The sequence below is a fragment of the Pipistrellus hanaki genome (assembly GCF_964339955.1).
Source record: "Pipistrellus hanaki genome assembly, chromosome: 11".
Taxonomy (NCBI): domain Eukaryota; kingdom Metazoa; phylum Chordata; class Mammalia; order Chiroptera; family Vespertilionidae; genus Pipistrellus; species Pipistrellus hanaki.
This window is the reverse complement of record NC_140513.1, coordinates 17,350,737-17,364,368: the sequence shown is the minus strand read 5'-3', so window position 1 is coordinate 17,364,368 and position 13,632 is coordinate 17,350,737. Positions and strand designations below refer to the sequence as shown.

The following is a 13,632-nucleotide window of genomic DNA, read 5'->3' as shown; positions in this document are numbered from 1 at the left end:
GGTTGGGTCTTGTACGCATGCACCAAAAGGTTGCTGATTCAATTCCAGGTCAGGGCACAAGCCTGGGTTGTGGGCTCGATCCCCAGTCGGGAGTATGCAGGAGGCAGCTGGGCAATGTTTCACTCTCATATCAATGTTTCTCTCTCTCTCTCCCTCTACCTCTCTCTCTAAAGAATAAAAAACATTAATAATAAAACGTATTGCCGAAACCAGTTTGGCTCAATGGATAGAGCGTCGGCCTGCGGACTAAACGGTCCCGGGTTCTATTCCGGTCAAGGGTACGTACCTTGGTTGCAGGCACATCCCCAGTGGGGGGTGTGCAAGAGGCAGCTGGTCGATGTTTCTCTCTCATCGATGTTTCTAACTCTCTATCCCTCTCAATTCCTCTCTGTGTAAAATCAATAAAATACATTAAAAAAATAATAATAAAGCATATTTATTAAAAGAATAAATGGATAAATGATACTTTCAGACCTAGGGCTTGAGCCAAGAGAAGTTCTGTAGACCTAGAAGCTAATCCTGTCCTTCTATGTTCCAGTACATGTAATAATTATCGGGCTAAACACAGTGCACATCTTTACTCAAAATGAGACAATAATTGATAATCTTGTCCAAAGCAGTACAACTGGTATTAGCACACTTCAATATCAACATCCACATACCTGCTTGTTTAGCTTCAATACAGGCAATAGTTATTTCTTCTTTCAAATCCCAGTTTTCATTGGCTATTGCTTCCCCTACTTTAACAAATCTTCCAACTGCCAAGTTGACGGCTTGTCCTACACGCTGGATTGCTTGCAGGGTTTTATCAGACTTTTTGGTATTATCTTTGTGATTAATAAGCGTGGTAATCTAAAAATAAAAGACAAAAGGAACTTGTTTAAATTTTATTGCAATCACTTGTTTTTAAAGCAATATCACAAAGGCCAAGTACATTAATCCTGGCATCCTGGATCACCTAACAGACCCAATTCAAAGTTTAATGCTTCAACCCAGAGGGAAACAGGAAGCATCCTGCATTGCTCCTCAGGACAATGCTCCCATTGATAACAATTCCAAGTTTATGAGAGGGCAGATAGCTTGGGTATGAAGTTCCAGAAGCCCTCCAGGTATTTCAACAAATCTTTGAGACAGGAAACAAATAAGAGAGGCTAGATCATTAAGTTCAAAGTATCCACAGAAAATCAAAGCACTTCAATTCTAGTTTCTTTTGCTATTACTTGAGTTACTATGAATAGAAAGCCTTATTATTATTTACTGATTTTCAAGAGAGAGGAAAGGGAGAGGAAGGAGAGAGGGAGAGAGGGAGAGAGGGAGGGAGGGAGGGAGGGAGGGAGGGAGGGAGGAGAGAGAGAGAGAGAGAGAGAGAGAGAGAGAGAGAGAGAGAGAGAGAGAGAGAGAGATTTGTTGCTTCACCCATTCATGCATTCATTGACTGATTGCTATAAGTGCCTTGACCAGGGATCGAACCTACAACCTTGATTGTATCAGGATGACACTAATCAACTGAGCTGCCCGGCCAGGGCTAGAGACAGTATCTTCACCTTGCGTTCCACTCTACTGCCTAGCACAAGTTCATAGCTTGTACAAAATGATGTCATACATGTTTACTGAATTCAGTAGATATTGAGAATGACCATTATAACCTATGTTCTCTGAGTTTTGTTGTAGCTCAAAGTAAATGAAATACCAAGAGTCTGAACACTTGGTTCCAGGCCCTGAAATAAAATACAAAAGGTGATAAGTTAAGCTGGTTGAAACAAAGATAAATCTTCAAAATGTCTTATAAAATTAGCACGTGAACTTTGCTGACTTATAAGAATATTTAAAGAATGTTACATAAAATATAGATCCTAAATAGTAGATGGCCATGGAACATAACTTTGAACTGATTTCTATAAATATATCAACAAAGACCAAATGGAGAATTAAGAGAACAGGAAGGGAATCACTGTCTGGGCAATAATTATGTGCCATTCTATGTTATGGTATTAATAGTTTAGAATCAGGAAGGCCTGTGTGTGAGCCTTGACTCTGTCCGGACTAGCTACATGACCTAGGGAAATGAATTTACTCTCTTTAAATGTCCTCATCTATAATACTGGTTTTCAAATTTTAAATACTTCCCAGATGCCAGACCCTAAGGATGCATCAGTAAACAAGACAATTACAATCCTGCCTCTGTCTGGTTAACTGTCCAGTAGAATAACAATAATATATATATAATATGCAAATCAACCAAATGGCAGAACCACCACAATGACCACTTGACCAGTCACTAGGAGGTGCACTGACCACCTGGTCAGTAGGCTCCGATCACCCGATGGCAAATGGGGAACCAGGGGTGGGGAGGGGTGGGGCCTGCTGCCAGCAGCCAGGGAAGATGGCCCTGACCAGAGGCCAGGCCTAGGGACTGTACCCATATAGGAATTTCATGCACCAGGCCTCTAGTTCAATTACATAAACTATATTTGTTGCACACCTATCATATGCCAAATAAAATTCCAAGCAATGATCAAACAGCAATGAACAAGAAAGGCCCATGCTTTCATGGAGTTTACATTGTAATGTCGGGGGACACAATAATCACATAACTAGGTAAACAAAAAATCTTAAATATAAGTGCTATGCAAATATTAAAATAGGAAAAGTGTTAGAAAGTATGTGTAGCTGAAAGTAATTTCTCTTCCTTTCTGAGAAAATGATATTTAAGTTGAAATGTAAATGACATCAAGTAGCCAGGCTGGCCAACATCAGGGAAAAAGTATTCTAGCGAAAAGAAATCATTGTTTTAAAAAAGAGGGGGGTCCCCTAAGGAATGAGGTAAGGCCAGAAGTGGTTAAGGTGGGCCAGAGGGCAAGTATAAGACTGACATCCAACTGGTAGGCAGAGACCGGCTATGAAGGCTACGAGTGGGAGTCAAGTTTGTATTTTCTTGTAAGTGCAATAGAAGCAGGAAAGTGATAGACTCTCTAGTGGTTTTGATGTGTGTCCATAGAGTCTTTGATATTTCACCTTTCAAGAGCTGGAGCCTCATTCCTCTCTCCCTAAACATGGGCTGCACTTGGAATAAAGCAGAAGTGATGACACGCTACTTTTGAGGACGGGTCATAACGATACTCCAATTTGCATCTCACTCCGCTCTGAGATTATTCACTTTAGGAGAGCCAGTTGCCCTGTCATGAAGACATCAAAGTTTTAGAGTTTTCAGTGTACACATCTTTCACCTCCTTGGTTCAGTCTACTCTTAAGTATTTTATTGTCTTTGATGCTATTGATAATAGAATGGTTTTCTTTATTTCTTTTTCAGAGATTTTATTGTTAGCATATAAAAACAACTGATTTCTTTCAACAATAAATATTTTTAAAATAAAAATAAAAGGAAACTAAATAAAAACAACTGATTTTGCAAAAACTGGTTTGGCTCATGGATAGAATGTCGGCCTGCGGGCTGAAAGGTCCCGGGTTCGATTCTGATCAAGGGCATGTACCTTGGTTGCGGGTACATCCCCAGTAGGGGGTGTGCAAGAGCCAGCTGATTGATGATTCTCTCTCTCATCGATGTTTCTAATTCTCTATCCCTCTCTCTTCCTCTCTGTAAAAAATCAATAAAATATATTAAATTTTAAAAAAATAAAATAAAAACAACTGATTTCTTTCAACAATAAATATTTTTTAAATAAAAATAAAAGGAAACTAAATAAAAACAACTGATTTTTGTATATTGATTTTTAAAAATTAAATTTATTGAGGTAGCATTGGTTAATAACATTAAATAAACTTCAGGTATACAATATTATACTTTGATATCTGTACACTATATTGCATGTTCAATATCAAAAATTTAGTTTCTTTTTATTACCTTAGAAACCAAGAAGAATCTTTAAGCAAGAAAGGATCTTAGAGAAAAATCTTTCAACTTTTTACTATTATATTGAGATATGGTCCTACTATATCCAATTTATTGAGCATTTTCATTATGAAAAAATGTTAAATTGTGTCAAATGCTTTCTGTGCATATATTGAGATGATCATATGATTTTTTTTCCCCTTTCGTTCTGTTAATGTGGCATATCACATTTATTGATTTGCATTTGTTGAACCATCCTTGCATTGCAGAGAGGAATCCCACTTGTTCAAACTTTTATTTATTATTTTTTAAAATATATTTTATTGATTTTTCATAGAGAGGAAGAGAGAGGGATAGAGAGTCAGAAAACATCGATGAGAGAGAATCATCGATCAGCTGCCTCTTGCATACCCCCTACTGGGGATGTACCCGCAACCAAGGTACATGCCCTTGACTGGAATCAAACCCGGGACCTTTCAGTCCGCAGTCCGATGCTCTATCCACTGAGCCAAACCGGTCCCGGCAAGTTCAAACTTTTATTTATTTATTTATTTTTTATTCCAAGTTCAAACTTTTATACTACCCTATAATGCTTCAAAAAAATCCCAATGAAGCAGGTATTTCCAAATGAAGAAATTGGACATCATGAAGAATAAAGAAATTAGACATCAAGAAGACATTCTGCGTCTAGACATTCTGACTCCAGAGCCTAGCCTCTTAACCATTTAGCCATACTGCCTTATCTGCCTTTGTTTATAAGAGGATTAAATGAAATGATCCACATATTGTGTTTAACAAAGTACCAAGTTTATAGCAAGCACTCAAGGTATATTATAATTAGCTCTCTTATTTAATTCTCAGGCATTATTAAAGATAAGAAAACTGAGGCTGAGTGAAGTGAAGATTTGGCTCACACAGCTAAAAAGTGGCCTCATTCAGAATGTGAACCCAAGTTTGTCTGACACCAAAGCCCACCCAGTACTCTCCTTAGGTGGAGGTTTTCAATCTTCCTGATTTTTTTTTTTTTTTTTTTTTTTTGAGGGTGGCAGAACACTGTCTTCAAAATAAAATATTACCTAAAGCCATTAGGTTATCATGTCACAGAGGAGTTGCTAAGGGTGAATTTTGCGGGTGACTGTGGGCCATGCTGCTGGGAAGCAGGGAGACAAATATGAGCCCTTTAGCATTAGCTTGGTTTTTCTCCACATCGGATAGACTAGGCTTAACTTAGTGCTCTGTACAATTTTACCTATATGCTCCCCAACATTCTAGTTTAGCACCTCTTAGTTGGGATTCAGGAATCTGTGTTTTAACAACTCCACCAGGTGATTCTCATCATGAGAGAAGGTTGGGAAACACTGGACTAGGGAACTCTCCAGACCACCTGGGGAACCCAGGGCTTGATCACCATTGATTATTCAAAAAAACCACCTGGGAACAGACTCAGTTTGTCAACCCTTCATTTACAAAAAGCTTTAAACTTTCAGTCATAAAGAAAAGAGTTCCTGCAATTAGGCTAAAATATCAACTATTGTTCAGTTCTGAAACACACACTTTGCTTTCACTACAAGCATCCTTCCCGGTGCATAATTAGGTGTGGCTGGCTGTCTTCCTCTTACTCCAAGCAGAATAGAAAATGTTCCAGTCCAAATAGAGGCATGCCTTTAAAATTGACAGAGGAGCCAAGTCAATTTATAAAATTCCTTACTAAGAGGTCTACTTATATCCTAGAATAATGACCAAACTTTTAAAAAGGGAGGTTCAAAAATTATTTATGTTGTTTTTTTTTAAAAAAAAAGGGGGGGGGGATTAGAAAAGCCTAAATAAATAAAAATCACCCATAATTCCACTATCCCATGAGCATTTTGGTATGATTCTTTCAGTCTTGTTTTATACGTATACATATACATATACATATACACATGTAAACACACAGTTTTACAAAATTCAGATCAAACTTCAATTTCTTCATCATGCAAAAAAAAAAAAAAAAATAGGTAACCTGTAGCATTAAGCACAACAGTAGCAAGTACTATTTTATGTGTTTTGCATGTGTTGACTCATGGAATGGTTATATCTCTAGGAGGTAGATATTCTTACCACCCGCATTTTGCAGATAAAGAACCTAAAGTTTGATGAGGATAGTATTTGCCCAAGGTCACAATGAGTTGCCTTCACTCTTAATCACTACACTTGCTCTTTCCTCCAGGATTATCTTAGGGATCAAGGGAAAGACAGCTGATGAGAGTGCCTTGTACATTACATAATGCACCAAAAAAAATATATCAATATATATATTTTAGCTACTGTTCTGCAGAATGGGAGGCGCCTTATATTGGGAGTCACAACCTGGAGCTGCCCTGGCACTCGCCTAGAGCATACCTGGTTGAGCCGGAAAAGAGGGCAGAGAAGGGGTCCCTGGGGAAGAAAGAGAATCTGATACAATGAAGAACTCTGTGTGGAATAAAAGAGTAAGAACTAGGGCTCACTTGATACCTTCTAACCAACAGTGTCAAGAAGTACCCATCTCTGACAAAGCATACAGTTGCACAAGAGCCCGATCTCTGGTGTCGCCTTGCCTGGGTTTGAATTCCGGCTCTGCCGTGTGGCAAGTCATCGAACCTGTCTAGGACTCAGTGTTCTCACCTGTGAAAACAGGAATGGTACGAGCACCCGTCTCACCAAGTGGTTGTGGGGAATACACCAGTCAATGTAAAAGTGTACAACACCTCGTGACTGGTAGGTATGATACTGTTTACACTTCTAGCATCTCAGGTTTGCGGTGTTATTTTTGTTTCCTAGGGTAACTAACAGTAACCTCTTGAGTGAAATCGATTTTCTTCGTTAATTTACTGATTTTGTGGGGAAAAAAGAAAGCAAAGACCAGGAAGAAAAAAGAAAAAAAAAGAAAAAGAAAAAAAAAAAAGGCAGTAGCCAATACCTACAAAAGAACACAGACTTAATTCCCTGGGACCTGAAGAATAAGACAGCCAGCCCAGGGCAGAGAAGTTTGCCTCTGGGTTTAACTCCTGGGCCTCATACTAAACCTGACAAGCTCAGGGGAAGCCTGCATGGCGGGCCTTACAAACCCAGTGACTGAGAGTAAACACACAGGGTGGTCTGAACGTAAAAATTCCTAACTAATAGCGGTCAAGGTGGGTAGAAACGTGTAGCATTCCTAAGGTGTGTTATCTTAGATGGGCAAAGACAAGAGATTAAAAAACTGTCTCTTGTCTTTGCGCATCTAAGATAACATACCTTGGTGCTGTGTTCTGTCCAGTACCCACCACGTAAAAGAAGTATGTGTCTCTGTTTTGCTTTTTTATATAATCTCAGATTCCCTACTTTGCTTTCTCCCACCTCCCTAATCTACAACCTGTGGATTTCATGTAACCCTCACCTCCCCCCTTATGTCTCCTTTGATTCTTTTATCTAATAAAAGGGTAATATGCAAATTAACCATCACTCCATCACAATGATGGTAGCACCCATAGCCACAAGATGGTGGTGCATAGTCCCCTCAGCCTGGCCAGAGCACCTAGTCCTTGGGAGCAGCCTCTGGGCAGTGGCTGTGGAGGGTCTCTGGAGGACAGGGGGCCGGCCCGCAGCCTCTGTGGCGAGCGCAGGCCCAGAGAGGAGATGGCGGGCCCACCTCCCACGAAATCGGCTTGGCTCCCTCCCAGCTCCCATGGAAGCAGCACGGCTCCCGGTGGCTCTCTGTGGTGTCCTCTCATTCCCACCGGCTCCCGTGGAAGCGGCAGGCAGCCTACTGCACGCAATAACGCGCGATGAGCTACTAGTGTATAAAATAAGCTGCAAAACTGCCATCCTCCAGAGCATTTCCTCAGTCTGTTGAGATTTGGCTTCCTGGCAATTGCTGTCACTTTAACTCAAATGAACTCCTATGAGGCTTTCCTTAAGGCTGGACATTCTTCCCTCACACTCATCAGTAAAGGCTTAAAATCATTAGACATAGAAATCAGCTAATTGACTATAGAAACCAATATGAAAGAAAATACACCAAATCATGGGAGATGCTTTAAGAGTAAGAAAAAAAGGGGCAATTATGCTTAACTTTATACACCACTGCAGCATTTGAATTTTGTGTGTTTTATCTTTGCAATTAAAAACACACATATCTTCACATACAACAAATCAGCAAAGAGGGGCCGCTATGTGCCCTGGTTATCTCCAGCTTAGGGAGACAAGGATCCTGAAAAGCTTCCAGGGCCCCGAGGAGAGAAATGGGAAGACAGGGCCAGCTACTCAGAACTCTGAAGGGTCCGCACAATGGAGAATGAAGCAAATCCATCACCGACAGGAAAAGACCAGTGGGTGGTGGAATAACATTCCTCAGCAGGGTGGGGCTGTGTGGCAGATCCCCCCTTCCCTTCCTCCCATAAAAACATTCTAAGACTCGGAGTGGGGGTTCTGACAGGAAGAATAGAGTGATTATTAAAGGAGGTGGGGAGTTAGTCTGCAGAAAAGATGTTTGGGACTGAGCCCACAGCTTTTAAGAAAATGGTCTGCGTTAGAAAATATGTAGCAAATGAGTGCGTATAACATAGGCATGTACAGTTTGAAGAAATGAAGGGAAGACATATGCAACCACCGCTGAGCTGAAGAAAACACTGTCAGTACCTCGGACAACCCAACTGCCCGTGTGTCCCTCCCTTTCTACATCACTCCCTCCCCTGGAAAAGAACACTGGCCTGATTCGGTGCTCATTCTTCCCTTATTATAACTACTGCGCACGTGTTATATCCCTAAATGACATATGGTTTTGTTTTGCTACGTTTTGAACCTTTAATTTTTTTTCACTCAATACTATGTTTTTTGAGACCCATCCCTATAGCTAATTATACCCATGGTCCATTCATTTTTCTGCTATAGAGTATCTCATGAGCACAGCGCAATTTATTCAAACATCCTACATTTGGGTTGTTTCCTGTTTGGGGCCATAAGAAGTAAAGAAAGAAAAAAAGGCCAAAATTCTAATCCATGTCTCTAACACACACACAGGGGTTTCTCTTAGGGGTATGGATCCAGTTTCATGTGCTTCTATTTAGATAACCAATTGCCCCAACCCATTATTATTATTATTTTTAAATATATTTTTTATTGATTTTTTTACAGAGAGGGAGGAAGAGAGATAGAGAGCTAGAAACGTCGATGAGAGAGAAACATTGACCAGCCGCCTCTTGCACACACCCTACCAGGCTGTGCCCGCAACCAACGTACATGCCCTTGACTGGAATCAAACCTGGGACCCTTCAGTCCTCATCTGAGGTTATTTTTTTCCATTGTTTTCAGAGAGTGAAAGGGAGGGAGGCAGGAGGAAAGTAAGATAGGAACATTGATGTGAGAGACACACATCAACTGCTTGCCTACCCTACTCACTCCGACTCGGGGCAGGGGCAAACCTGCAATCCAGATACATGCCCTTGACAGGGAATTAACCTTGCAACCCTTCAGTGCGTGGGCTGATGCTCTAACCACTGAGAATACTGGCCAGGTCCAGACCCGTTTTTAAAAAATTTCCTTCCTTTTCCCACTGACAAGCAGAGCTAATTCTGTGACTTACCAAGTTTCCATGTATGTGTGGATCTGTTTCTAGGTTCGCATTCTATTTCACTACTCTATTTGTCCATCTCTATCTTTATACCCATATTGTCTTAATTGGTGATAGCTTTATAACAACTTTTGAAATCTGGTAGAGTAAGTCCACCCATTTTGCTTCTCTTCTGGCTATTCTTGGCTCTTTACTCTTTCATGTAAATTTTAGGATTACCTTTATCAAATTCTACCTTTAAAAATCCAGCTAAGCCCTGGCCGGGCGGCTCAGTTGGGTGGAGCGCTGTTCTGTACACTGAAAGGGTTGCAGGTTCAATTCCCCTTCAGGGCACATAGCTAGGTTTCGGGTTCGATTCCCTGTCAGGGTGAGGTAACTGACCAGTATTTCTCTCACCTCTCTCTCTCTCTCTCTCTCTCTCTCTCTCTCTCTCTCTCTTTCTTCCTCTCTCTCTACAATCAATAAAAACATATCCGTGGTGTGAACTAAAAAACTTTTTTTTTTTTTTTTTTTTTTTTTACTTATTGCTATGATGTCAACTGTAGGTTTTCTGCAAATATACTTTATCAGGTTAAGGAAGTTTTCTTCTGCTATTAGTTTCTTAAGTGCTTTTTATCATGCTTAGAAGTTGAATTTAATTGAAGGCTTTTTCTGCATCTGATAGGAAAATACATCTCTTCTAATATGTAAATGCAGAAAATTGTATATAGTTGTGTAATATTGATTCAACCTTGCATTCCTAGAATAAGGCCAGTAAACCTGACCTTCTCGCTTGGAGAGTCAGAGAGGTGAGATGGCATCAGAGTAGAAACTCACTAAACTGTCCAATGCTAGCCCTTCTTGTTCACCTCAAGACTCTGTCTCCTCTATGGCATCGCTCCTGACTCATCCATGCCTCCTCTGAGCTCTTAGAGCATTTACTACTTTTTAAAAGTCTATTTTTATTGATTTCATAGAGGAAGGGAGAGGGAGAGACAGAGAGAAACATCAATGATGAAAGAGAATCATCGAGTGGCTGCCTCCTGCGTGCCCTCTACTGGGGATCAACTCCAAAACCCAGGTATGATGTGCCCTTGACTGGAATCGAACCCGGGACCCCTAAGTCCACAGGCCGACACTCCAGCCACTGAGCAAAGCTAGGGCTAGAGCATTTACTATTGACAATGTTCATTTGACACTTGATGTGCTATTCTGTACACCTGTTTCCCAGCTAGAATACAAGACCCTCAAAAAGCAGCAATTTAGTAAGCACACAACAAATGCTTTGTTAAAATTCTTGACATATTTTTTGGATAAGATGATGAAGCATGAGTTGCATAATAATGCAGCATCCTTAGAAAAGGAGATTCTTGGACACGAGTTTTCTAGAGACCTGCAGCTTTAATCTGCTAACATTCACTGAAACTTACACATCAACTTTATTTAAAAAAATGTTTTTATTGATTTTTAGAGAGGGAGGGAGAGGGGTAGAAACATCAGTGAGAGAAACATCCATCTGCTGCCTCTTGCACACCCTCTACTGGGGATCGAGGCCGCAACCTGAGCTTCTGCCCTGACCAGGAGTCAAACCTGTAATGACTTCTTGGTTCTAGGGTTGATGCTCAACCACTGAGCCACACAGGCCGGCAAAAAAATCCTACTTAATTGTACTCCACACGTTCCTGTTTTGTTAATAGCGTTCTGGCTATGCTTTATACTCTTTTTTTTTTTTTTTTCATGTTAAGCATAATTTAACTTTCTTCTTGTTGAGTACAGTCTGTCATTAGGATCATCAGTTATGGTATTGTGCTAAAGATATTGCTGTGGCTATAGAACGTGTGGGATGCAGAACCTCAGCTATGGGCCTGAATGAGTCTTTAATAGGGAAGGAAAAAAACTGGCATTTCCCTCTTTGGCACTGACCTCCAGTTAACTCTCAGCAGCGATTTATACATTCCTCCTCCACTCTCCTCCTCCCTCCACCCTCTTCTACCCCAGAATTACACAAGGCACAGCTGTAGGACTGATTTGATGGGTTTTTTTTAAGCAGTGATACTGTGAAAAGTTACCATTTCTTCAGATTACAGCCTTCCGGAGCTTGTTTTTCCATTGTAGACTCTCTTCTCTGAACCTGCTCCTAGCTGACCTCCTCGCTGCTTCCAATTGCTAGAAACGACGCAGCACAGGCAGTCGCTAAGACCCTAGACCCCGGAGCCAGGCTGCCTGGGTTCAAATCCCAGTTTGACATTTACAGTTCAGTCCCATGACAAGTTACTTCACTTCACTATTTCTCCATCTCCTCAGCCATATCACGAGAATAAACATCTATCTACCTCACAGGATTGTTATGACAATGAGTTAATATTTATAAAATGCTTCGAACAGGGCCTGTCATAGAGTCAATGGTAAATAAATGAACAAAATCCTGTCAACTTGAACTCCCACCACGCTCTTATTTCCGTGTCTCCTTAAACGACTCCCCTGTGTCTCCCTGGGGGTTGTGGTCCTATTGGTGGTGGTGGTAGTCTCTGGAGGGGAGGGGCGGTGCAGATATAACTAAATGATCCTAGCAATCCTTCCCAGGAGTCAGTGCTGCCCTCAAACATGGGAGGGGTGGGGGGAGGGGAGCTTGTCAGGTGTATCTCATTACCCGCTTTGTCAGCCGGCTACAATGAGGAAGAAACATGGAACAGTTCATTGAATCAGCATCCCAGGGACCTAGGGACATGTGTGACTGCTGACTTTGAGTGCTGGCAGGAGTGGGATGGAGAAGAGATGGCATTTAGAATTCTGTGGACCAGCTCCCGGCTTCCCATCACAGAACAGAACACGTTTACAGAAGGGACTGGCGACCAGGTGTCAAAGGATGCTGTAAGAAAGGGTTGTTGTTGTTTTTTCTAAAAAACTGAGAGTCAGGTAGTCTCGAAGATTCCCTCCACCTCGAAGATTTCGGCAATACGAGTGAGTCATCAGGACGTTGCATTCTAGTCGTGAGTCACACACCGCCAACGCGCGCCCCCAGGCACAGGATTCTTCACACACACACACACACACACACACACACACACACACACGCCCAGCACTTGGCACACAGCTCATCCAGGTGAGGAATTCGAGCCCTCGGGCGGCCCACGGCTCGGCCCGGCTCACGGTAACAAAAACTTCTCTAAAACTAAGCGCATCCATTAGCTGCTTCCAGACTTCTGTTAGGACCAGCAAACACCATAAACCATAAAGCCCAAGTGGAATTTGGCAAAAAAGGGGGAAAAAAATAAAAGATGTGTATCCTGATTAGCTCTCAGACAGCCCTTCACTTCACTCTCCCGAGGCGGGACAAAAGCCAGCGGCGGGAGCAGGCAGGTGAGGGACAGGGCGGGCGGCCCGGGAAGGGGAGCCGGCGAGCCGCACGCCCCCGGCGGAGGGGAAGGGACAAAGGCCCGGGGAGCGCTGGAGCAGGAGGCGGAGGAGCCCCCGCCGGAGCGGCCAGCAGCCCGGTCTGAGCTGGGAAAGCAAACGTGAGCGGCAGCGGGTTAGAAAGGGGCGACGAGGAGGGTCCCTCTGTGCCAGCGGGGGGCCCGGCCAGGGTCCTCTCTGCCTCCGGGAGCTGGGTTCCGCTGCCCTCCCTCCGCGGGGGGCTCGCGGGGCCCGGGACGCCCGAGCCGCAGCCCCGAGGCGGGTCCGGCGGGTCCGGCCGGGGCGCACCTGCCGGCCGGCACTCGGTCCGCACCGGGACCTGCGCCCGCCGCCGCCCCCGCGCTCAGCCCCCGCCGCCTCGCCTCCTGATGTCGGGGGTGGGGGAGTAGGGGGGAGTCCCGGCTCCCGCCGCCTCTGCCGCCGCGGCGGGTCCCCAGCCCGGACCGGAGGGCGGACACACACGCCGTGGTGCGGGCGCGGAATGTGGGGCAGCGCTGCCTCCGGCCGCCATCGCGGGCCGCGGCCGCAGGAGACGAGGGGCCGCGCCGGGAGCCACTTTACCTGGGAGACCAGCGGGAGCAGCGTCTGCTCCACCGAGCGCGTTTTGATCTCGAGCCCCGAGTCGAAGCCGAAGCTGGACGGGCCGGAGCCTGGCATTGCCCCGGCGCCGCCGACGCCCGCGGTGCCCGGAGAGGCGGCCATGGCCATCCCCCGGGTCGCACAGCTCGGACGCCGCGCCACTGCGGGCCCGCCGCCTGCCAGCCAGCCCGCCCGCGGCGGCGGCAATGCACCCGCGCCGCCCGAGGCCCCGCCCCGT

The 13,632-nt window shown here is 43.9% G+C and overlaps 1 protein-coding gene across 1 annotated transcript in view; it reads right to left on the bottom strand.

The window, feature by feature from the left end:
* Window positions 1-13,632, bottom strand: part of CTNNAL1 (catenin alpha like 1) — a 51,388-nt gene extending 37,756 nt beyond the window's left edge. The window contains exons 1-2 of the mRNA XM_084899314.1: window positions 13,377-13,632; window positions 663-852 (exon numbers count right to left, since the gene is read on the bottom strand). Coding sequence (XP_084755440.1) covers window positions 663-852; window positions 13,377-13,523 — 337 coding nt within the window. The 5' untranslated portion in view covers window positions 13,524-13,632. The remainder of the gene's footprint in view (window positions 1-662; window positions 853-13,376) is intronic.